Genomic DNA, 24,407 nt, shown 5'->3' on the forward strand with positions numbered 1-24,407 from the left:
ATTTGAATGATGATATAAAATTCTATTTATGTTCGAACAGTTGTTTTCGTCTATAATTTGTTTGGTATGAAAGCAAATGTTCGAACATTCAGCTTCAAGATCAAGAAAATGTTTGAAAACAAGGATAACCGGTAATAAACGGTAAGTTGTTAACTTCCAAATATATATTTATTTAAACTAATAAAGCATTTCTTTAAATATTAAAAAAAAATTGCCTACATTTTCTGGTTCAAAGTGAAGTGTTCTGTTTTGATCAAGGGGAAGTAACTACAAAAGATTTAAAAGTAGTTCTGAAAGTTGATATTTTCACTCCTTATCTTGCAGTGAATAATATCAAATTGATATTTCCATTGTTGTTTTTTCACTGATAAAACCCCATATTTCAACGAAATTGTTGTTTTTTCACTGATAAAACCCCATATTTCAACGAAAAGCATGAATCAAAATAATAATAATAATAATAATAATAATAATAATAATAATAATAATAATAATAATAATAATAATAATAATTATAGTAATTATAATAATAATAATATAATCATAATGAAAGTAATGGCATTTTCATAAATGTTGATTGATAGTTTATTAAAGATACACTCTTACTCCCAGATAAGATGTATCAAATTAATACAATCGTTTTAATATACCGAAAAGGATGAATAAATATCGAAAACTATGGTTCTTATGAAGGATACCGTGTTTTTATTGAAAGAAAGGTGCAATACTCAAGGTATTTCTACATGATGAGACGATAGTTGATCACTGTTAATCTTGAAGGACCCACCAGTCATTTAATATTTGTGCGTTTTCAGCTACATCGTATTTAAACACTGCTACAATCTTGTTATCATTAATTATGTTTTCCATAAATGCATCATTTAGTAAGCAGCTTAAGGGTTATCTTTCAAAAGTTATGTTTGTTATACATGTGTATGTATCTCTAGATTCAAGGTGTGGAAGGAATCGAGGTTCATATATACTTAAATTTACTAGACACAGGTTGTGTGCGGTATGAAGGTTGATATAAGGTATCTCAAAACACAAGGTACTTTATCTCTAGAAACAAGAAGTGTGAGGTATCGAGATTAATATACATCCAGCTATATCAAGACACAAATTATGTAAAAGTGTGGAGGGTAATAATTATGTGCTATCTCTACACTAAAGTTGGGTGGGTATCGAGGGTATTTATGTTATGGTTAGACTCGATTAGTTCAAGGTTTTGAGACTATTATTTTTTTATCTCTACACTCAAGTATTGTTTTATGTTATCTCTAGACACAAGTAGTGTTATATATCTAAGGTAGTGTACATGTATGTGCTTTTCTATAGACGATAGAAGTGAATGATATCGAGGCTAAAATGTTATATCTATAGTCAAGTAGTGAAAGTTATTGAGAGTAATATATATTATCACTAGACACAAGTAGTGTGAGTAATCGAAGCTGATAAATGTTATCTCTAGACTCACGTACTATATAAGTTAAAGACTCAAGTATATTAAGGTATCAATGTTAATATATGTTATCTCAAGAGTTAAGTTCCGTAAGGTTTCAAAAATAAGATATCTTATCTCCAGTCTCAGACAGTGTAAGGCATACTCTCAAAAAGTGTAAGGTATTAATGCTAATATACAAATATGTAAGGTATAAAGGTTCTTTAGACTCAAATAGTTTGAGGTATTGAATTTAATATATGTTATCTCAAGACTAGTGGAAGATATCGAGGAAAATATTTTATCTCTTTTCTCAAGTAGTAAATGGTATATACTGAATCTGTGTAAAGTATTAAGGCTATTATATGTTATCTCTAGACTTAAGTGGTGGACAGATCGAGACTCATAACTTTTTATCTCATCACTGATTTGGTGTAAGGTATCCAGGCTTATATATGTCATATCTAGACACCAGTGGTGTAAGATTTCAAGGCCACTAGGTTTGACATCGAGGCTAAAACATGTTATCTCTTCACTTAAGTAATGTGAGGTATCAAGGGTAATATGTGGTATATATAGAATCAAGTAGGTTTCAAGGCCAATACATGCTATGTCTACCCTCAAGTGGTGTAAGGTATCGACTCAAGTACTGTGTAAAGTTAATTCGAGATATCAAGGGTAATTTAGGTAATCTTCAGACTTAAGTGGTGTTAAGGATCGACGTAAATGTATGTTATCTTTTGATACAAGTAGTGTTAAGTATCGAAACTAATGCATGTTTTGTCTAGTAAGGATAATATATTTTGTCTCTTTACTCAGGAGGGTAAAACATCGAAGGTAATATATGGTATCTTCACTCAAATTGTGTAAGGAATCAAGGATAATAAGTATTATCTCTAGACTCTAGTATTGTTAGGCATCGAGTGTTATATTTGTTATCTAAAGACTCAAGTAGTGTAAGAAATCGGGTTAAATATATTTTATGTAAAGACTCAAGCAGTGTAAGGTATCCAGTGATCTATAGACTCAAGTAGTGTTAGGTATCGAGTGATCTATAGACTCAAGTAGTGTAGGGTATCGAGTGATCTATAGACTCAAGTAGTGTAAGGTATCGAGTGATCTATAGACTCAAGTAGTGTAGGTATCGAGTGATTTATAGACTCAAGTAGTGTAGGGTATCGAGTGATCTATAGACTCAAGTAGTGTAAGGTATCGAGTGATCTATATACTCAAGTAGTGTAAGGTATCGAGTGATCTATAGACTCAAGTAGTGTAAGGTATCGAGTGATCTATACACTGAAGTAGTGTAAGGTATCTAGTGATCAATAGACTCAAGTAGTGTAAGGTATCTAGTGATCAAAAGATTCAAGTAGTGTAAGGTATCGAGTGATCTATACACTGAAGTAGTGTAAGGTATCTAGTGATCAATAGACTCAAGTAGTGTAAGGTATCAAGTGATCTATAGACTCAAGTAGTGTAGGTATCGAGTGATCTATAGACTCAAGTAGTGTAAGGTATCAAGTGATCTATAGACTCAAGTAGTGTAGGTATCGAGTGATCTATAGACTCAAGTAGTGTAAGGTATCCATTGATCTATAGACTCAAGTAGTGTAGGTATCGAGTGATCTCTAGACTCAAGTAGTATAAGGTATCCATTGATCTATATACTCAAGTAGTGTAAGTATCGAGTGATCTATAGACTCAAGTAGTGTAAGGTAACGAGTGATCTATAGACTCAAGTAGTGTAAGGTATCCATTGATCTATAGACTCAAGTAGTGTAAGGTATCGAGTGATCTATAGACTCAAGTAGTGAAAGGTATCGAGTGATATATAGACTCAAGTAGTGTAAGGTATCCATTGATCTATAGACTCAAGTAGTGTAAGGTATCCATTGATCTATAGACTCAAGTAGTGTAGGTATCGAGTGATCTATAGACTCAAGTAGTGTAAGGTATCGAGTGATCTATAGACTCAAGTAGTATAAGGTATCCATTGATCTATATACTCAAGTAGTGTAGGTATCGAGTGATCTATAGACTCAAGTAGTGTAAGGTATCGAGTGATCTATAGACTCAAGTAGTGTAAGGTATCGAGTGATATATAGACTCAAGTAGTGTAAGGTACCCATTGATCTATAGACTCAAGTAGTGTAAGGTATCCATTGATCTATGGACTCAAGTAGTGTAGGTATCGAGTGATCTATAGACTCAAGTAGTGTAAGGTATCGAGCGATCTATTGACTCAAGTAGTATACGGTATCCATTGATATATATACTCAAGTAGTGTAGGTATCGAGTGATCTATAGACTCAAGTAGTGTAAGGTATCGAGTGATCTATAGACTCAAGTAGTATAAGTTATCCATTGATCTATATACTCAAGTAGTGTAGGTATCGAGTGATCTATAGACTCAAGTAGTGTAAGGTATCGAGTGATCTATAGACTCAAGTAGTGTAGGGTATCGAGTGATCTATAGACTCAAGTAGTGTAAGGTATCGAGTGATCTATAGACTCAAGTAGTGTAGGTATCGAGTGATTTATAGACTCAAGTAGTGTAGGGTATCGAGTGATCTATAGACTCAAGTAGTGTAAGGTATCGAGTGATATATATATACTCAAGTAGTGTAAGGTATCCAGTGATCTATAGACTCAAGTAGTGTAAGGTATCGAGTGATCTATACACTCAAGTAGTTTAGGTATCGAGTGATCTATAGACTCAAGTAGTGTAAGGTATCCAGTGATCTATATACTCAAGTAGTGTAAGGTATCAAGTGATCTATAGACCAAAGTAGTTGGTATCCAGTGATCTATAGACTCAAGTAGTGTAAGGTATCTAGTGATCTATAGACGCAAGCAGTGTAAAGTATCGAGTGTAATATATGTTATCTATAGACTCAAGCAGTGTAAGGTATCTAGGGTAATATATGTTATCTATAGACTCAAGCAGTGTAAGGTATCTAGGGTAATATATGTTATCTATAGACTCAAGCAGTGTAAGGTATCTAGTTATCTATAGACGCAAGCAGTGTAAGGTATCGAATGTAATATATGTTATCTATAGACTCAAGCAGTGTAAGGTATCGAGGGTAATATATGTTATCTCTAGGCTCAAGCAGTGTAAGGTATCGATTGATCTATAGACACAAGCAGTGTAAGGTATCGAGGGTAATATATGTTATCTGTAGACTCAACCAGTGTAAGGTTTCGAGGGTTATATATGTTATCTCTAGGTTCAACCAGTGTAACGTATCGAGGGTTATATATGTTATCTCTAGGCGCAAGCAGTGTAAGGTATCTAGGGTAATATATGTTATCTCTAGGTTCAAGCAGTGTAAGGTATCGAGGGTAATAACTGTTATCTCTAGGTTCAACCAGTGTAAGGTATCAAGGGTTATATATGTTATTTCTAGGCCCAGGCAGTGTAAGGTATCGAGGGTTATATATGTTATCTCTAGGTTCAACCAGTGTAAGGTATCGAAGGTTATATATGTTAACTCTAGGTTCAAGCAGTGTAAGGTATCGAGGGTAATATATGTTATCTCTAGGCTCAAGCAGTGTAAGGCATCGAGGGTAATACACTATCTATAGACACAAGCAGTGTAAGGTATCGAGTGTAATATATGTTATCTCTAGGCTCAAGCAGTGTAAGGCATCGAGGGTAATACGCTCTCTATAGACACAAGAAGTGTAAGGTATCGAGTGTAATATATGTTATCTCTAGGCTCAAGCATTGTAAGGTATCGAGGGTAATATATGTTATCTATCGACTCAAGCAGTGTAAGGTATCGAGTGTAATATATGTTATCTATAGACTCAAGCAGTGTAAGGTATCGAGTGTAATATATGTTATCTATAGACTCAAGCAGTGTAAGGTATCGAGTGTAATATATGTTAACTCTAGGCTCAAGCATTGTAAGGTATCGAGGGTAATATATGTTATCTATCGACTCAAGCAGTGTAAGGTATCGAGTGTAATATATGTTATCTATAGACTCAAGCATTGTAAGGTATCGAGGGTAATATATGTTATCTATCGACTCAAGCAGTGTAAGGTATCGAGTGTAATATATGTTATCTCTAGGCTCAAGCAGTGTAAGGTATCGAGTGTAATATATGTTATCTATAGACTCAAGCAGTGTAAGGTATCGAGGGTAATATATGTTATCTATAGACTCAAGCAGTGTAGGGTATCGAGTGTAATATATATTATCTATGGACTCAAGCAGTGTAAGGTATCGAGGGTAATATATGTTATCTCTAGGCTCAAGCAGTGTAAGGTATCGAGTGTAATATATGTTAACTCTAGGCTCAAGCATTGTAAGGTATCGAGGGTAATATATGTTATCTCTAGGCTCAAGCAGTGTAAGGCATCGAGGGTAATACGCTATCTTAAGACTAAAGCAGTGTAAGGTATTGAGTGTAATATATGTTATCTATAGACTCAAGCAGTGTAAGGTATCGAGGGTAATATATGTTATCTATAGGCTCAAGCAGTGTAGGGTATCGCGTGTAATATATATTATCTATGGACTCAAGCAGTGTAAGGCATCGAGGGTAATATATGTTATCTATAGACTCAAGCAGTGTAGGGTATCGAGTGTAATATATATTATCTATGGACTCAAGCAGTGTAAGGTATCGAGGGTAATATATGTTATCTCTAGGCTCAAGCAGTGTAAGGTATCGAGGGTAATACGCTATCTATAGACTCAAGCAGTGTAAGGTATCGAGGGTAATATATGTTATCTCTAGGCTCAAGCAGTGTAAGGCATCGAGGGTAATACGCTATCTATAGACTCAAGCAGTGTAAAGTTTCGAGGGTAATATATGTTATCTCTAGGCTCAAGCAGTGTAATGCATCGAGGGTAATACGCTATCTTAAGACTAAAGCAGTGTAAGGTATTGAGTGTAATATATGTTATCTATAGACTGAAGTAGTGTTAGGTAGCGAGTGTAATATATGTTATCTCTAGACACAAGCAGGGTAAGGTATCGAGGGTATTATATGTTATCTCTAGACACATGTAGTGCAAGGTATCGATGCTAATACATGTTACCCCCATTCTCAAGTAGTGTAAGGTATCGATCCAAGTAGTGTAAGGTATCGTGAGTAATATATGTTATCTCTAAACATAAGTTGTGTAAGGTATCACAGGTGATATATGTTTTGTCTAGACACAAGGAGGGTATGGTTTTGAAGCGAATACATGTTACCTCCCGTGTCATGTAGTGTAAGGTATCGAGGTTAATATATGCTATATCTATACCCAACTTGTTGAAGGTTTCGACACTTATTTATGTTATCTTTTCACTCAAGTAGTGTTTAATTTTTGAGGCTTATTTATGTTACCTCTAAACATAAACCGTGTAAAGTAACGACTCTAATAAATGTTATCTCTAGATTCAAGAAGTGAAACATATCAACGGTAATATATGTTATACCAAGACTCAAGTAGCGTAAGGTATCAAAGCTATTATATGGTGTCTCTTTACTTAAGTAGTGTAAATTATCGAGTTTAATATATTTTATCTCTAGACACAAGAAGCGTAAGATATCGAGGGTAACATGTGTTATCTCTAGATACAAGAAATGTAAAGTATTAAGGGTAATATTTGTTATCTCTAGCCACAAGTATGGTAAGCTATCGAGGGTAATATATGCTATATACCAGGTAGGTGTTGGGATAGACTCTAGAAGCGTAAGGTATCGAGTGTAACGCATATGTTATATTTATACTTAACTAGTGTGAATTATTGAAGGTGATATGAGTTATATGTAGACTCAAGAAGGGTAATATATGTTGTATCTAGACATTAGTAGTGTTAGCTTTCGAGGCTTATATGTTACCTGTAGATTCAAGAAGTGTAAGGTATCGAGGCTAATATAAATCTATGTTATTTGGTGCATGCAATTCATTAAAATATTCAACTCTTCTCATCCAGCATCTCTGCCAATAGTCGTCTTAAAGTTCAACATTTAGGAACAGCATTATAATTGTTGTGATAAAAGCATAACATTATTTAAATAATTTCAGGTGACAAAGTATTGGAGCCTAAGTGACGAGCTGTGTGACGCCTGGGTGGCGTTCGATGTGATGGCTTGTACGGCCTCCATCCTCAACCTCACCGCCATCAGCGTTGACAGGTACACGCCGCCTTCCGCACTCTATAAACACTTCTATCTAGATCCATAACCAACTCATTTTTATATGCATAAATTACTGATTATAAAAGGAAAAATTATCCAGCCAAGGATCTCGCTCGAAATTTCATTTAAGTCCATTGATTACATCAAACGGCAGATGAACAGAATAATTGTTTGTTTCAGTGTGTAGGCAATGCCCATGCTTTGCCGCTTGTGAAATATAGGTTTTGGTGATCACTCGGTGAGATACAATGCAATCTTACACTGCAACAAACATCTATTTTTTCATATGTCTAAATTAAATTTGAATTAATTGTATTTTTTTTTTAAACCGCCGACTTACATATAAACATATATTGATTTCATTTTAATTGATGTCGCTGAAATTGTGTCCTAGCTCTTTGTGTGTCGACTTTTGAATAGAACGATAAAGGGAGCTTGAGTTCCAAAAACAAAAAAAATCAAATTAATATTTTCACTGTTTAAAAGCATAATCATTTCTTAGTGAAATTTTGAAGTGAGTTTCTTCGAAAGCACATTCTATCCGTCGTATGAAAACAGTGGTGTCAATTAGATAGCAAATAATGAAATGAGTAACCATGATGCAATTGCTCAAGAGGGAAGCTGTCAAACAATTGAAACGAATGAAATCTGCTCGCTTATAGACATGTCGATACGATAACTTTTCTAAAATACACTGTTAGGTGATGCCTGCTGTTTTTTTTTGTGCACGTTTGTCTGGAAATTCATTGTTCAATTAAATTAAGCCACACAAAGTTAATCGTTTGTTCTACGGATTTTGTCAGAAAAGAAGTAGGAGAGGGCGAGCGAAATAAGATCCAGTTGTTCACTATTAAGTTGCATTGCCACATCAATTTAAACATGGATGTATTGTAAAGCCATCATTCCTAAGAGTAATTTGCAGTTATTCGAAGACCAAAAAGAACAACTAGTGTAGTCATGCAATACTAATCTAACTAAATTACTATCACAATTAGCATTTTAAGACTAGTAAGAGAAATTCATCATTTGAATTTTTCCAAACATAGGGTCAGATCTAAATTTGGACCACTTGAGCTCCATGATAAAATTGTTGTGCCTTTGACATGACAGAAAATGGAAAATGATAATCACACCGAACACATTTAAGAAATGACACTACGGATAGAATCGTGGGACGATATAATTGAAGCAATATCAAACAGATCTGCAAATGTGGCACCAGTTACAATATTTCAAGAAAGAATAACATAACGCCGCCATTGCTTCAATGCCCGTATATACGATAAACAAACAGATCGCTTTAATATTAATCGATCAGGGATTTAAAAACAATTTTTAATGCCTGTCCCTTACAAAAATAAGTGTGATAAGATTGAGATAATTAAACCCCAGTATTTTACTTATAACAGGGTTATTTTTCTGCTTTTAACATTTACAATCTTGACCTACTTTTTGACCTGTTTATAACACTTGAGTATGAGTATTCATACACTGATAAGTGCATTTAAAATTTAAAAAAAGCTTACGAAAACATTATTTAAATGGTTGTTACTCGTGTGTCCGTGTATTTGAAAATAAGCTTTGAACTCAAAATGTGATTCAGTCATTACTTTGCATTAAAATTTGAGTAAAAATCATTAAATTACTTAACACACACCTGAATAATTATTTCCCTCCACGCTATGAAACTGCTCTTGTTTACTGAAAACTATAATCCATTGACTATGACACTATTTTTACGTAAAACGTGTATTTTACATTACGAGAACTGAATTTTGCCCGGATACGAGGACAGACATTCTCTGAAAGTCCGCTCGCGAAGAATAAATAGTATGGAAATACCTCCAACAATCAAAGTGCTAAAAGCACTGATGGACTAGGGCTTCATTCAGGGGAATGTTAACAACCATGTTCTAAGCATTAAAAAAATCGGCTCACATCACAAGGGGTCACTGTTTAATGGGCTAGCTTAAACTTTAGACTAAAACTGCTTGCAAGCTGCAAAGGAATTTTGAAAAATCTAGTAAAGTGTGTGTGAGTGAGGGGGATGGGGGGGGGGGGGCTAAAGGGTTAAATCAGATAAAGTCATAGTTCTTTTGAATTTCTCAAAGTCGTTAAATAAGACTTGTACAAATTAATGTACGTGGTTGGCACACATACTTCTTTAATTTGATCAAATCCTTTTATATCAAAGGACTGTTATTTGCAGTTTCAGAGAAGATTTTCAATGATGTAATTATATACTATATAGAAAACCTGTCACCTCTTTTTCAGGGGAGCTTTTAACCACAGGGCCATACTTTGAACAATCTTTGTAAAAGACATCAACATTGTACACCTATGTCAGACTGTATACACAATGCTATTAGGAAGAAGTTTTTATTTAAAATGTGAAGAATTATTTTCTCCCTCTTAATTTGTGCTTGGTATTCAATTCATATAACATGTTACCATGATAACTTAGTGCTGTTGATAAATATTAGGCACTGCCTTCTGTCTAATGCTATTCATATTACTGCTGCAGACTTTTGTACATAGCAAAGCAAGTTGAGTAGACTAAGATGAGATGAATATCGTTTTTAGACTATCTGCGCATGCGCGCAGGTAGTCTTAACACCACAAACTCCAAAGAACTACTTCTATTCATGTCGTTTTAACCCATTTTACTGTCTCAATGCGCTCTATGTTTAGCAGAATGACGTCGAAACCATACAAATGGATCGGTCGTGTTGCAGTCCGAGTATGAGTTTTTGCTTGTTCGGCTATTTCCGCGCTGTGATTATGTATCCCGGCGTTTTATTTTTAGCAGAATATAACTATTTTTAGATCGTTATATTTATCAGATTAATGAGGGTCAAGATGATGGAGGCTCTGGTAGGAAGATAACATACAGTATTGATATTCACTCTAGTTTAGCCCATGATGTTTCAGAAATTATTACCGACCGCAAGTGTCCCATCGCCTGCATGATTTGTTATTTAAATCTGACGTGACCCTGGAGCATGCTTTTTTTGTAATGGTGATTTTTATTAGACTTTTATGAGATAAGAAACAAATATAATTATTGTCTTAGTGTTAAAATAGTTGTATCTCAGGTTTCGCATTGCTAATGCTTCAAATACTATACATTGTAATTTACCTGCTACAAATAACAAGATACTATTCATTCTATGATTTTAGGCGTTTATATTTCTAATGAGAAGTTTTCATATGGCATAAAAGCTTCGTTCCGGTGAATTCTTGGCATAGCTTTATACATTAGGCTTTCAATTTATATAAGCACACATGCCCTGATACGACAGTGAGTCACGCAAATTTATCAATAAACTTTAAAAAGCAAAATCCTATTCTCATTCCTAAAAACAGACTAGTTCCGATAATCTAAACATAGTTTCTACATACATTAACTGACCACATGTTTGTCCTCACCGCGGGAAAACGACCATCTGATAAGCTCTGCATTTTAAAAGGTATAATTGCTAAAGTTGCTCGTAAAAATAAAACCATTTTCCCTAAAGAATTAAAACCTGTAAGTTCATAAAATTTGTCTAATTTATGCTATCTAATCAAAGCAGCGAAAACCCTTTAGACGCGATTGAAAAGAGCATTTACTGTAACTTCAAATACATGAGGAAACGTCGACTGAATTGATATAAAGCTGTGCATTTTGAATGGAATTATTGCTGAAGTTGATTGTAAAAAAATGATTTTCCCTAAACAAAACGTGTATGTTAATAAAAGGAAATGATATATATATGATGTATTGTATTTCTTATCGTATGATATTTAATCAAAGCAACGAAAAACCTTTAGAAACGATTGAAATGGGGCATGCATTGTAACACTAAATACATGGGGATGGGGGATTACGGCGATTGAAGTGACATTTACAAAAACAAAATGACACAAGACGCCATAAAGATATAGATATGTATGTTTGTTTCTTCGCCCAGGCACAAGCGCTGTCGGCACATTTTTCACTTTTATTTATGTGCTCTTCACCCATTCCCATAGCTCAAATAAAATTTGCAACTCTCACATATTTGCCTCGCGCTTTGATTAAAGTATGAAATATTGAAATGTCTTTTAAATACTTTGACCATCAAATTTCATAACATGGTGTCAGCAGTTCATCACACTGCTAGTAAGAATGGAATACCAAACATAATTTTATTCTTTATTTTATACCCATCATCAATCCACATGCAATACATATCACAAAATACTTTAACCCATATTCCGCTCCAGTGCAATACGGCCATCAATCTCATTAAAATCATATCGTGACGTTCACTTCATTTCATTATGTTATGTACGTACATAGCGTAGCGTCGTGAAGCGTGTATTGGGGATCTGATTTTAATGAGATTGATCGGCCATATACCACTCTTGTGACGTCCCGTCATAACAAGTATGTTGCGCAATATTAAATTGACGTCATTAAACCAATGAGTGCATCCTTAAAAAGAAATTTAGTATGCAAAGATGTGGCTTCCAAGTGATCTAATCAGTAATGTATATAATAAAAGGGTTATTAGTACTGCGTTTTAATCCGGATATGGCGGAATGTCATATTTGATTCTGGTAGTTGTTTGTAGATTTTGATTTTACTCGGCTTGTGCCTTGTGAAATCCGAATCTGCAAAAATCTACTTGAGTCGAATACAACCTTGAATGAACAATCATTGTAAAAGACAACTACATACATGTACAAGATACTTAAGGAAGTAGTTTGGAAACATTAAGAATTATTTTCTCCGTCTTAATTTGTATGCATTAGATAACTCAATAAATGCAGCAGTTGACCATTCTTGTATTGTCCTCTGTCACTGTCCTGATAGCTCCCTATCTCAATAGATGCAAAAGGTTGTAGGTTCATGATTCTCCTGGTCCAATATGTCATACAGAAAGAAGATGTTGAATGTAGAATCAAGAAGCTTTCTTTTCAGGCACTCCAAATTGAATATTACTGTAACATTTGGAGTGCCAAGAATTTGTTGGATTCCTAGACAGCAGGTATCAGGTGTTGCAGTACATTTGGCAAATATTTTTCACCCGTCCTTGTAAATCTAAAAAAGCTTTCATTTCGCAAAAGTAGTATATATATTAAACTATATTAAGGTTGCTAAATCAGAGTTTGAATAATTCTGAAAACTAGATGTGCCTTTAATTGCAGCAATTTGAACTCCAACTTATAATGTCAATTAAGCTGGTTATGCAATACTGCAGTTTTGCTTTATTTACTTGAATAAACAAACAGTACTTGCGTTGGAAAGTACAATGTATTAACATGCATTTTTCTTGCCCTGACTCCATCCAAGCCTTAAATCTTAGATCAACATGTACTTGGGGCTATGTGTACTATCAATGAGAACTATAAATCATGTTCAATTTAGTGCCACTTATGATATTTCATTCCACATACAAAAACACTAACATGTTCTTTAAAACCAATAATTTTTATCCTATGTTATGATAAAACCATTGCCAAGTTGGTAATTTGAAAAGACAAGAAATTATATCTGGTCAGGGTTTGACATAGTCTTTCTAGACAGCTGGACTTGTTTTGCAGTTAGTCTTCAAAAGCTAAACTGAACAAGACTGGAGCATAAAACTCACAATACCAAAATGGGTTTTAAAGGCTTAGGAGATCATCCTCACATCACCTATACCATTAGTTCTTATCTACAAACTTAAGTCAACATAATAATTAATGTTTTACATAAATATTGCAATGAATAAAACATATTGCAATAAGTGCCAATAACATAGCAATCAAGTATGATCACTATAGGCCTAAACATGAGATTTCAACATTTTCCTGATAAACAATAAATAATGTTACTTAACAATTTTCTCATTTTTTACACAAGCTGAAAAAATGGTCTCTTTTTGAATACTTCACATATTTCATGGCTTTCATCATTCAAACTAACATTTGCTTGTTATTTCAATATTCATTGATTGTGTAAACATTCATAAATGATGGTTAAAATTAACATTCATGCTAATCATGCCTACCAAAAGCACCTGACTGACCAATCGGTATCCAATTTTGGCAGGGCTTATTGGTGATTCATTGAAATCAACCATGACCTCCCACAATCTGCACTGGTCAACAGTAGTTAATGAATTGTTTCAATTGTTCTTATTTTCATAAACTTAGAAAACAACTGCAGTGAATAAAATTTATTCCTCATCACTGAGAGAAAGTTTAGAAAAATGAACGAAACCAAGTTACATCTAGTAGGATATCAAATCCTACAAATGTATTCATCATTTTATATAACCATATTTAGTAAATGTTAAATTTTTGAAAGTCTGAAAAGTTTCATTTTTTTGTATATCAAAGAACATTTGTGTATATAATTTTGATGATATTTTGTGATTCATTTAATTTCATTCTTGTTTCATTTAGTGTTCAGTCCCAAGCTTTCTTGTTCACATTTAAGTGCAAGAAAAGTCACTTAAGTATGATCTGAATAAATTCATTACAATGTAAGGTCACATAAAGGATATATTGTGCTTTTTAAAAATAACATTTTTTCATCTGTTTAAAATTAAGTCAAATGTAGTGCATTGAAATTTTATTATGAGTTTAAAGCTGCACTCTCATTTTGACAACTTTTTTATTTTTTGGCTTGGAACGAGCCAATTTTTGCGAAAATCCATGGAAACCAGTTATATAAGACTGCTGACCAAAATTTAGATGGCAGATTTTTATATTAATGTTAAAAAAATGATGTTTTAAGCATTATTCTTAAACTGTAGCAACGGTTTAAGCCATAAAAGATTAATTTTCGAACGGAAATATGACAAACTACGAGCTTATTGTTTGTCAGCAATCTGATATCATTGGTTTGAAGATGTTAACGCAAAAATTTGATCTTTCCAAGACAATTTTTTTTGGTAAAAACGGTAAATCTGTGAGAGGGTAGCTTTAAACTATGACAGGAATAATTCAAGGGAATGATTTTTTGTGATTTCTAGGATTGAAATTGTCTGAATCGCATGAAAATTTATAAATTATGTAAGGTATTCTCACATTGGTCACACTTTTTTTAACTTTGTGCTGTCTTTTTTTGTTTGTCTCAAATTAATACAGCATTGGCTTCACTTGTTGTTTATGAAAGGGACTGTACACCAGATTGGCACCAGTTTGTTTTTTCCTGTAACGAATCTAAGGACACTTTTGTAATAAAATATTTTACACTTTGATATCGTTATTGTAAATAAAATACCAAAATGAAAAAAATGCAGTGAAGTGTCGTATCCACTATGCTATGAAGACTTACTTCTACTGGGAGGAATTTTCCAGATATATACCTAACTCGCTAATATCATGTAATAACATCAATGGCAGATCACGCATAAGGAATGAATTATACTCGGTAGACATACCTAGTAATCTTTTTGTAATGGAAAAACACGAAATGACTGCTATTAATAAATCATTTGTAAACTATGGGGATCATCAGTTAGTAAGTTTCAATGCATTAATTGTACACATCGATACCAAGTTTATATCAATTTTCTACAATTTTCTTTAATTTTTTGCTTTTTCATCATTAACTGAGTACAACCCCTTTAAACTGTACCTTATAATGTCTGTGACTTATCAAATATTTGATATTAATGGTCTACAACCAAGATTTGTTTTAATTATTGCAGGTTTCAAACTGCATTGTGTATGCTATTGGAAAGGTAATCTTGAAAGCTCACTTAGTATAAAATAACATTCACCCTGCAAGGTACTCATATTTGGATGATACATAAAGATTTGCACAGTCATTTATGTATACTTGCATTTATTGATAAAGGATACCTTTACACATTAATTTAGATTGCAAAGTATAACTTATATAAATAAATATATATTCTTAAATCTGAATACACAAGCTAATGCATCAGTCAATTAACCATGTAACCATGCCCCCGCCCCCCGGTCCCGGAATAGTGGAGATAATCTGATGGTAAAGTCCCCACCAAATGCCCCGCACCCAAGGGACATTAGGTTAAGCCCCATCCACACTGTATTTTCCGGGAAGACCTGGCACTGCGGGGCCACCTGAAAGGTAAAAACATGACCCATTTCGCCGGCTATCCCTGGTATACCCCCGGATGTGGGAGCCGTGGTTACAATTGACTGGTGCATAATGATCCATAGTGATCCAATCTCATGCCAAGATGATTTCTGGTCTGACATCGCGAGGTTAGTTATTCTTAAGCATAAAAAAGCCTGGACAGCATTTAAGAAAGACTGTTGTAAGGTTAAATCTTCATTACTTTACTATTCCACAACATTGGGTGATAAGGGAACTTGATTGAATATTTTGATTTTAATTTTGTTCCCTAAACGCCACAAGTCAACTGAGTAATTAATACAAATTCAATTCTATCTCCACAATATTCGGCACTGCATTGTTAAATAAAACTCAAAAGTTACGCTTGTAAATTATTTAACCAAATACCTTTCCTTCAAATATTTCACAAATTTATATTGATCTATCAACAACAATGCATCACCATACTGTATCTCTGACTGATTTTTGATTTTCATTCTTGGCTAGAAAACAAAAAGTGAGCACAAAGCGTCTTCAGAAAAAGAACTTGTAAAGTATGCACCAGTCAATTGTAACGACTTTCCATCCAGCCAATCCCCGGTAAAATCCCTGCCCTGCGAGAACGAAATGATGGTAAAATCCCGTGAATAACCCGGCACCCCGGGGATCTAAGGTAAGAGCGATTCCCTGATATATTTTGAGGGAAGACAAAACCACCGCAATCACCCGGCATTGCAAGGACACTAGTTCTGGCTTCCATAACTTTAATGTTGATATTTTTTATGTTTACAACACGTCCAAAAAGGTAATATACAGTATAATGTGTTCGCTGAAGTTCTTTAGCTACGAGGACACCTGAAAGGTAAAAACACAGCCCTTTTCCCTGGTATATCCCCGAGGGGGCCGTGGTAACAATTGACTGGTGCATTATAAGAGAGGAAATCAAAATTGAGCATGCAAGATTGTTTTATCAATGGCGATGGTTTATCACAATGTCATGTACTTACACTGAGAGTGGCTCCAAGACTTATTATGCACATAGGTAAACAATCATCTTATTCACAGATGCTGTGCACATATTCATACATTTGGCTTCATTTAGAATGAAACTTCATAAATAAGTATGCGCATATTTGATATTTTTTTATCTCAATTTTGCAAAATTGAAATCACATGATTTTTTCAAACGAACTTGGTATTGCTTGAAAATTGACGTGTCAAATTAAAAATGCTACCCACGGTAAGATAAAAATAAATCCGTTTAATAGTGGTAATCATTCAATGGCGGTTTTATTGGTAAATTTAGTTAAATTTCCTCAATAAAACACTATGAAATTCACATCATCAGCATCCGGGATAACATACATGTCTGAATCATTCGGCCGCTCTGATCAGAGTAAATTTTGAGGTCAATAAGTAGGCTGATACCCTGATTTACTTTTCCTCAAAATTATAAAGTTATACAGGTACCCGGCATATGGTTTTTAGTTAACATTAGTAGTATTTAAACAATAAATACCAAAAATCATGTTGTATTTAAAAAAGTGCTAAGTGACATGCGATGATTAGTTAAAAAAAACTTTGTATCGAAAAGAAAATATCACGAAACATGCAATTTATGTCGAAAAAAAAAGAACAGGGACAGACTTCGAAATACCAGCATTGTATACAAAGGATAACAATACTTTTTTTTAACCAACTTTCCTGGTTGTTTTCTACTTAGACCGCACGCTTTATTCGCTTTACGTATGAATTCACAACACATTTCGAATACGCGACGGGCACCGCGGTTAGCTGATACTGGTTTCTTTTCGGATAAAAGAGAAAGAGGGTACCAGTCTATCAATACAGAGCATTGAACGGAAAAAAATCGATGCGTGCTTTTCCAATATGTTCATATTCTTATTGCATATAATCTGACCGTATGCAAGAACATTCATGTAGTTAACCCGATTTACTCACTCGCTACGTATGAATTTCTTGTGCTTTATTAAAAGGACATACAGTTAGCTTGAATTGTTAGGAGAACTATTTTTATTGGATGTTTTCATTGTAATCAGTTCTGGTACAACTTTGATTATTCAAATTCGCTAACGGCAATCCAATCAAAATACAGCGTATGAATACATTACGTCAGTGAACCCCCAGATGCGGCTTGAGAATGCAGATAGCGTGTTTATGGCTATGAACTAGGCCACAAGTGCCCTAGTCCAAAAATGGGGGATCGACTCTGCCGGTTTTAAGTTTAGGTAAAAGAAATTCAGAAAATAGAAGAAGTTTCGGAAGTCAACAAAATAAGTTCGGCGCAGCTAAAAGAAAAAAATGTGCGGGCGAAAAAAATAAATAAAAAAATGTTTTTCGATTTTTAGTCGCGGCAAATCAGATGAACAAAACTTGTTCTGACCAAATTTGTCGCGGAATAGATCAGCAAAACAAATAAAAAGAATGAAACCACTTTTCATACGGATTTTCCTTTCATATGAGGCGGCACTTCGTGTAGTGACAACTGACTTGAAACCGGCATATGTATGGCACATTTTATAAAAGGAGCTTTAACATTAAACTATAGAGAACAAAGCTTCAGTACACGCAGAGCTGACACTCAAAATACTGCAGGGATGACGCGTCAAATGTCGGTTTTCACAGACAGTGCAAATAAGCTCTCATTATTTCTCGAGTTGAACATTGTTTGTGTTGCTTTTCTCACAAGGAAGTCATATTGCTTGATATCATAGGTAAAGAATAAATCTAGAAAGTACTAGAATCGTTCTTAAGAAGTCTTTTACAATACATATTAACTATTTTCGAAACAGAAAAGGCCATTATTCCCATTCCTTAAGTAATCCTGAATGCCGACTGTAATACGTTTGTTTCACAAATTCATTACAGATTTGTCTGAATACGGTCCCCTCAGGCATTCGTGTTTCTTACAGATGTATTACTGTGGCATCAGCATAAGAACGGGGCTTAAGGTCTATATAATTCTTAGATATTCTCAGAAAGCGTTCACTTTTGAATATCCTATCCCTGCCGTTTCTCTTTGTTATTCACATAACAGAAGAATGGTGAATTGCCATGAATGAGAATTTTGTAATTGGCATACATTGTCATGAGTTTAAAAGAAGGAAAAGGAAAATGTTCTAACTGATCTTCGTGTTTATGTCACTTAGTTCCTTTTGCGAATTGCTGTGTATGCGTTAGTTTGCAATAGGGGCATATTTCAAGAAAAAGAAACACGACGGAGAATATTTGCCCAATTCAAGTTTTGCATACATCAGTCGTTATATCAGCTACATTCCCTATTGTTGTACGTACGATGCCATTTTGTCTCAACTATATTCAATCACGGCGACTCTGCTAGTTTTGATATCGTATTAATATATGGGCAATAAACCCTATTTTTGCATCGGGCCAGGCCAGCTATGGCGTCCGTGTCTCACATGGCGCATATCGTGTTAAATTCAATAAAGTCCGCCTTGAAGATATATACGCAAAACAAACCCTGATGTCAGACGAGGCTACAAAACGTGCCAGTACTTGTTAAGTTTGCAAATCTTCCGGGTCATTGCTGCATTCTTTGTATGTAAATTGGATTTACGTTACGAATATCGTGCCGTGGAAACTGGTGAACTCTTGGGATTGCGATTAGAGCGTGTAGTCAGGACATTCTTATTCCGATTATATAAAGACCACTGCAATACTTATTTACGTACCAAAATATCTCATATGACATTCTTATATAGCCACGGTTACGGCAAACACTGAATTTTAAAAGACTATGGACACTTACATATTTCTGGAATCAGGATCGCGAAAGAGAACTTCCGTTCGTGCAATTATTGATGACTTGTGTATTGTAATCTCACATGATAGGAGTTGTGGAAGACCTTTTCTGGCACCATTGAATCTGTTTCAGTTATTAATCATTGCTGCATGCGTTCAGACTGCCCAACGACATTACGTATCTTAATGTATCGCGAGCATCGGCAAGCAATGCATTGTTATGTTGCAGTAAATAGTTTTTCCCAGACAGAAATGTTGGCATGATGCATGTATCAATGTTAAAACATGCTGTCAACATGATTGTTTTAAGCCTCTGAATCAGTTAAGACAAACTGTCAACGCGTGTGCCTCTCTGGATGTAAGTAATTTATAAAGTAAGAGAATAGCTGTTTATGTGTCGTTTTTTGTAAATTAATTGATAAATGTCCTTAATCGAATAGTTCACAGACTGAATAAATGTCCTATATGGAATAGTTCACAGGTTGTATAAATGTTTCCTTTATGGAAATAGTTCACAGACTGTTTAAACGCCTTTATGGAATAGTCCACAGATTGTATATTGAGGCGATGATTATTTCTAGATAAGTTAAAATTGATTTACTTTCTTACTTTTATAGGAAAAAATACCGAATCTAGCAAATACCGGTAGTGATATAACAAGTCATACTAACTTCTATCATAATGTCCGCTCTATAACTCTAGATCGGAAGTGTTGTTACCAAAAGTTTGCATACCTTATATTTTGCTTTTTCAAACAAAAATCTATGATGATTGTATAAGTAATAAAATTTTAAATGAAAGAGCTAGTTAAAGCGTTTTTGTTTCAGCTGTCCAATGTCCAATGTCGTGCCAGCACAAAATTATTTTTTGAATATACAATGTCGTGCCAGCACAGCATTCACTTTTGAATGTTTAATGTCCAATGTCGTGCCAGCACAACATTCACTTTTGAATGTCCAATGTCCAATGTCGTGCCAGCACAACATTCTTTTTTAAATTTCCAATGTCGTGCCAGCACAACATCGATTTTGAATGTCCAATGTCCAGCTAACTTCACACAGCTATTTTATGTCGCATTTTTCAATACCTGTTAACAAAAGAGCTCTTAATAAATCTTGGGATGATGTTTTACCATTGTTGCAAACACTTTGTTCACAAGTTCTTTTTTATATCCATAAAAATCGACAATATTTTTGGTAAGGAAATGCGCAATTATTTTATTCAATAGTTTGATTAATTCCATTTTATAGGATACTAGTATTGACAAATTGCCAATAGATATTTCGTTTTGCTGATTTGGTTAATATATTGACCAAGTTTCAAAAACAGTGTTCGATTTAAATACCCTAACATAAAAGTCCATCAGCGGGGAAACATTATGATGTTGTGTGATTATCAATATTAACACCTCAACGGAACTGCCTTTCGACAATTGCGAATATTTTACAAGAAGGCAACATCTTCGGATCACGAATCATCGCATAACAATATACATTCGGACTCCACTCCACACAATTCAACCAGCCCGACTGCGTTCATACCCCGATAATAACATTAATCCCGCAATTCATTCCTTCATTAAATATTACGCTAAGTCATAGCATATGGTTAAAACAAGTTAACAGTTTACTTCCTGTTTCAGGTTCATAGCAGTTACACAGCCCATTAAATACGCCAAACACAAGAATTCCAAACGTGTGCACGTGATGTTGGCCCTTACGTGGATCGTCTCCATAGCGATAGCTGCCCCTATCGCTCTGGGTGTGAACTATTCAGACGCCCGGGAGGACGGAATGTGCAGCTTCTTCAACTCAGACTTCTTAATTTATTCATCCATGGGTTCATTTTATATCCCGTCATTAATCATGATATTTCTGTATTGGCGAATATATCGTGTTTTACGTTTAAGAGCACAAAGATCTTTAGCTAAGAAGAAAGCTAGATGTATTGACACACAAACAGTGACTAACGTCATAGAAAATGAAGCAGTTAAAGAACCTACAGACAAAACAGGTCTTGCCAAAATGGATAATGGCAAAGTGTCTACATACAACACAACGGCTAATAACTGTTCTAAAACTAACCATAATTTAGCAACAGAGACTCATATAGATGAGGCATCAACATCCAATCCAACAGATTCACAAAAGGACGAGGAAAGTGACTCCAAAAGTCCCGTTCATTTACCAGCTAGAGGTGAACTCATCGTGAATCCGGTCGCTGAAGATGTAGAACGCAGGGAACAAATAAGTGCACATTGTGCTGCATTAGTCGTTACGCATCGCCCAAACGAAGGAGAGACCAATTTTACCTCCCGTGAAGGTACAACTGCAATTCAGGACAATGCTGAAGAGACCAGTAGCGGGGGTAAAACTAGCTTAAATGGGAAGGGACGTCGAAAAAAAGAGAAAAAGAACACGACAAAGTTTAATTTTCACATGAGAACAAGTCGAAAAAGAAAGGAAAAGTCGTCGTCTAGGCGAGAAAGGAAAGCGACAAAAACATTAGCTATTGTTCTAGGTAGGTGCAATTAATCACTTTATCTTAAAGTTTTGTTAAACTGAAGTGTTCCACGAATCACTAGGTCATGTACTTTTATCCTTTGTAAACAACGTATCTTTGAATGTTTGCTAGGCTAAATATTCAGAAATAAAAATGAAAATCTGACATAAAATCTAAAGAAAATTGTAAACAGTGTATGGTGGTTTCAGAAATTGAAAATAATTCTGACGTTCTTTATTAACTTAAATTGTATAGATGGAAATAATTTAGTACAGATATTGCATTCATAAATTGCCGAGATATTTAATGGACGGACATGGAAACTGATATTTTCATGTTCGCAGAATTCAATGAAGATAATTAAACATGTAATCGCTCGACGATTTGTGTGCCATCGACCTAGATCGCGTCTTATATTAAGGCTTCTTTCCAACATTGTTACCGACCTTGTTACCATAACCTTGTTACCGACCTTATTACCGACCTTGTTATCGACCTTGTTACCGACTTTGTTACCGACCGTCTTACCCCGATCTTCTTACCCCGACCTTGTTACAAACCTTGTTAACGACATTGTTACCAATCTTGTTACCGACCTTGTTACCCCGACCTTGTTCCAATATTTTTACAAATCTTGTTACCCCGACCTTGTAACCCTAACTTTGTCGACCTACTTACCCCGACCTCGTAACGAATCTTGTTACCAATCTTGTTACCGACCTTGTAACCAACCTTGTTACCGACCTAGTTACCAACCTTGTTACCACGAACTTGTTACCGACCTTGTTACTAATCTTGTTACCCCGACCTTTTTATCAACATCGTTACCGACCTTTGACCGACCTCGTTACCAACCTTGTTACCCCGACCTTGTTTCCGACCTTTAAGGTCGGTTTAAAGGTCGGGGTAACAAGATCGGTAAAAAGGTTGGTTACCAGGTCGGGGTAACAAGGTCGGGGTAACAAAGTCGGTAACAAGGTTGATAACAAGGTCGGTTTATAGGTCGGGGTAACAAGATCGGTAAAAAGGTTGGTTTCAAGGTCGGGGTAACAAGGTCGGTGTAACAAGGTTGATAACAAGGTCAGTTTAAAGGTTGGGGTAACAAGATCGGTAAAAAGGTTGGTAACAATGTCGGTTACAAGGTCGGGGTAACAAGGTCGGGGTAACAAGGTCGGGGTAACAAGGTCGGTAACAAGGTTGATAAAAAGGTCGGTTTAAAGGTCGGGGTAAAGGTCGGGGTAACAAAATCGGTAAAAAGGTTGGTAACAAGGTCGGTAACAAGGCTGATAACAAGGTCGGTTTAAAGGTCGGGGTAACAAGGACGGTAAAAAGGTCGGTTACAAGGTCGGGTTAACAAGGTCGGTAACAAGGTTGATAACAAGGGCGGTTTAAAGGTCGGTTTAAAGGTCGGGGTAACAAGATTGGTAAAAAGGTAGGTAACAAGGTCGGTTACAAGGTCAGGTTAACAAGGTCGGTAACAAGGTTGATAACAAGGCCGGTTTTAAGGTCGGGGTAACAAGATCGGTAAAAAGGTTGGTAACAAGGTCGGTTACAAGGTCGGTAACGACCTTGTAATCAAACTTGTTACCGACCTTGTTACCAACCTTATTACCGACCCCGTTTCGTTACCAATCTTTTTACCGATCTTGTTACTGACCTTGTTACCCCGACCTTTAAACCTACCTTGTTATCAACCTTGTTAACGACCTTGTTACCCCGACCTTGTTACCGACCTTGTACCTTGTTACTGACCTTGTTAACCCGACCTTGTAACCGACCTTGTTATCGACCTTGTTACTAACCTTGTTACCGACCTTGTTACCGACTTTGTTACCCTGACCTTGTTACCAAATCTGTTACCGACCTGGTAAGCGACCTTGTTACCAACCTTTTTACTGATCTTGTTATTGACCTTGTTACCCCGACCTTTAAACCTTCCTTGTTATCAACCTGGTTACCCCGATCTTGTTTCCCCGACCTTGTAACCGACCTTGTAACCGACCTTGTTATCGACCTTGTTACCGACCTCGTTACCAACCTCGTTACCAACCTTGATACCGACTTTGTTACCCGACCTTGTTACCGACATTGTTACCGACCTTGTTACCGACCTCGACCTTGTTACCGACCTTGTTACCGATCTTGTTACCGACTTTGTTACCCTGACCTTGTTACCAAATCTGTTACCAACCTTGTTACCGATCTTGTTACCAACCTTTTTACTGATCTTGTTATTGACCTTGTTACCCCGACCTTTAAACCTTCCTTGTTATCAACCTGGTTACTCCGATCTTGTTTCCCCGACCTTGTAACCGACCTTGTTATCGACCTTGTTACCGACCTCGTTACCAACCTTGATACCGACTTTGTTATCAACCTTGTTACCGACCTTGTAACCGACCTCGTTACCAACCTTGTTAACCGACCTTGTTACCGACATTGTTACCGACCTTGTTACCGACCTCGACCTTGTT

At 35.4% G+C, this 24,407-nt stretch overlaps 1 protein-coding gene across 1 annotated transcript in view; it reads left to right on the forward strand.

The window, feature by feature from the left end:
• Positions 1-24,407, forward strand: part of LOC128233513 (dopamine D2-like receptor) — a 136,805-nt gene that overhangs the window by 61,709 nt on the left and 50,689 nt on the right. Inside the window, exons 2-3 of the mRNA XM_052947217.1 lie at positions 7,474-7,583; positions 21,074-21,951. Of these exons, the coding sequence (XP_052803177.1) occupies positions 7,474-7,583; positions 21,074-21,951 (988 nt within the window). The remainder of the gene's footprint in view (positions 1-7,473; positions 7,584-21,073; positions 21,952-24,407) is intronic.

This window comes from Mya arenaria, chromosome 5, assembly GCF_026914265.1.
Source record: "Mya arenaria isolate MELC-2E11 chromosome 5, ASM2691426v1".
NCBI classification, from domain to species: Eukaryota; Metazoa; Mollusca; class Bivalvia; order Myida; family Myidae; genus Mya; species Mya arenaria.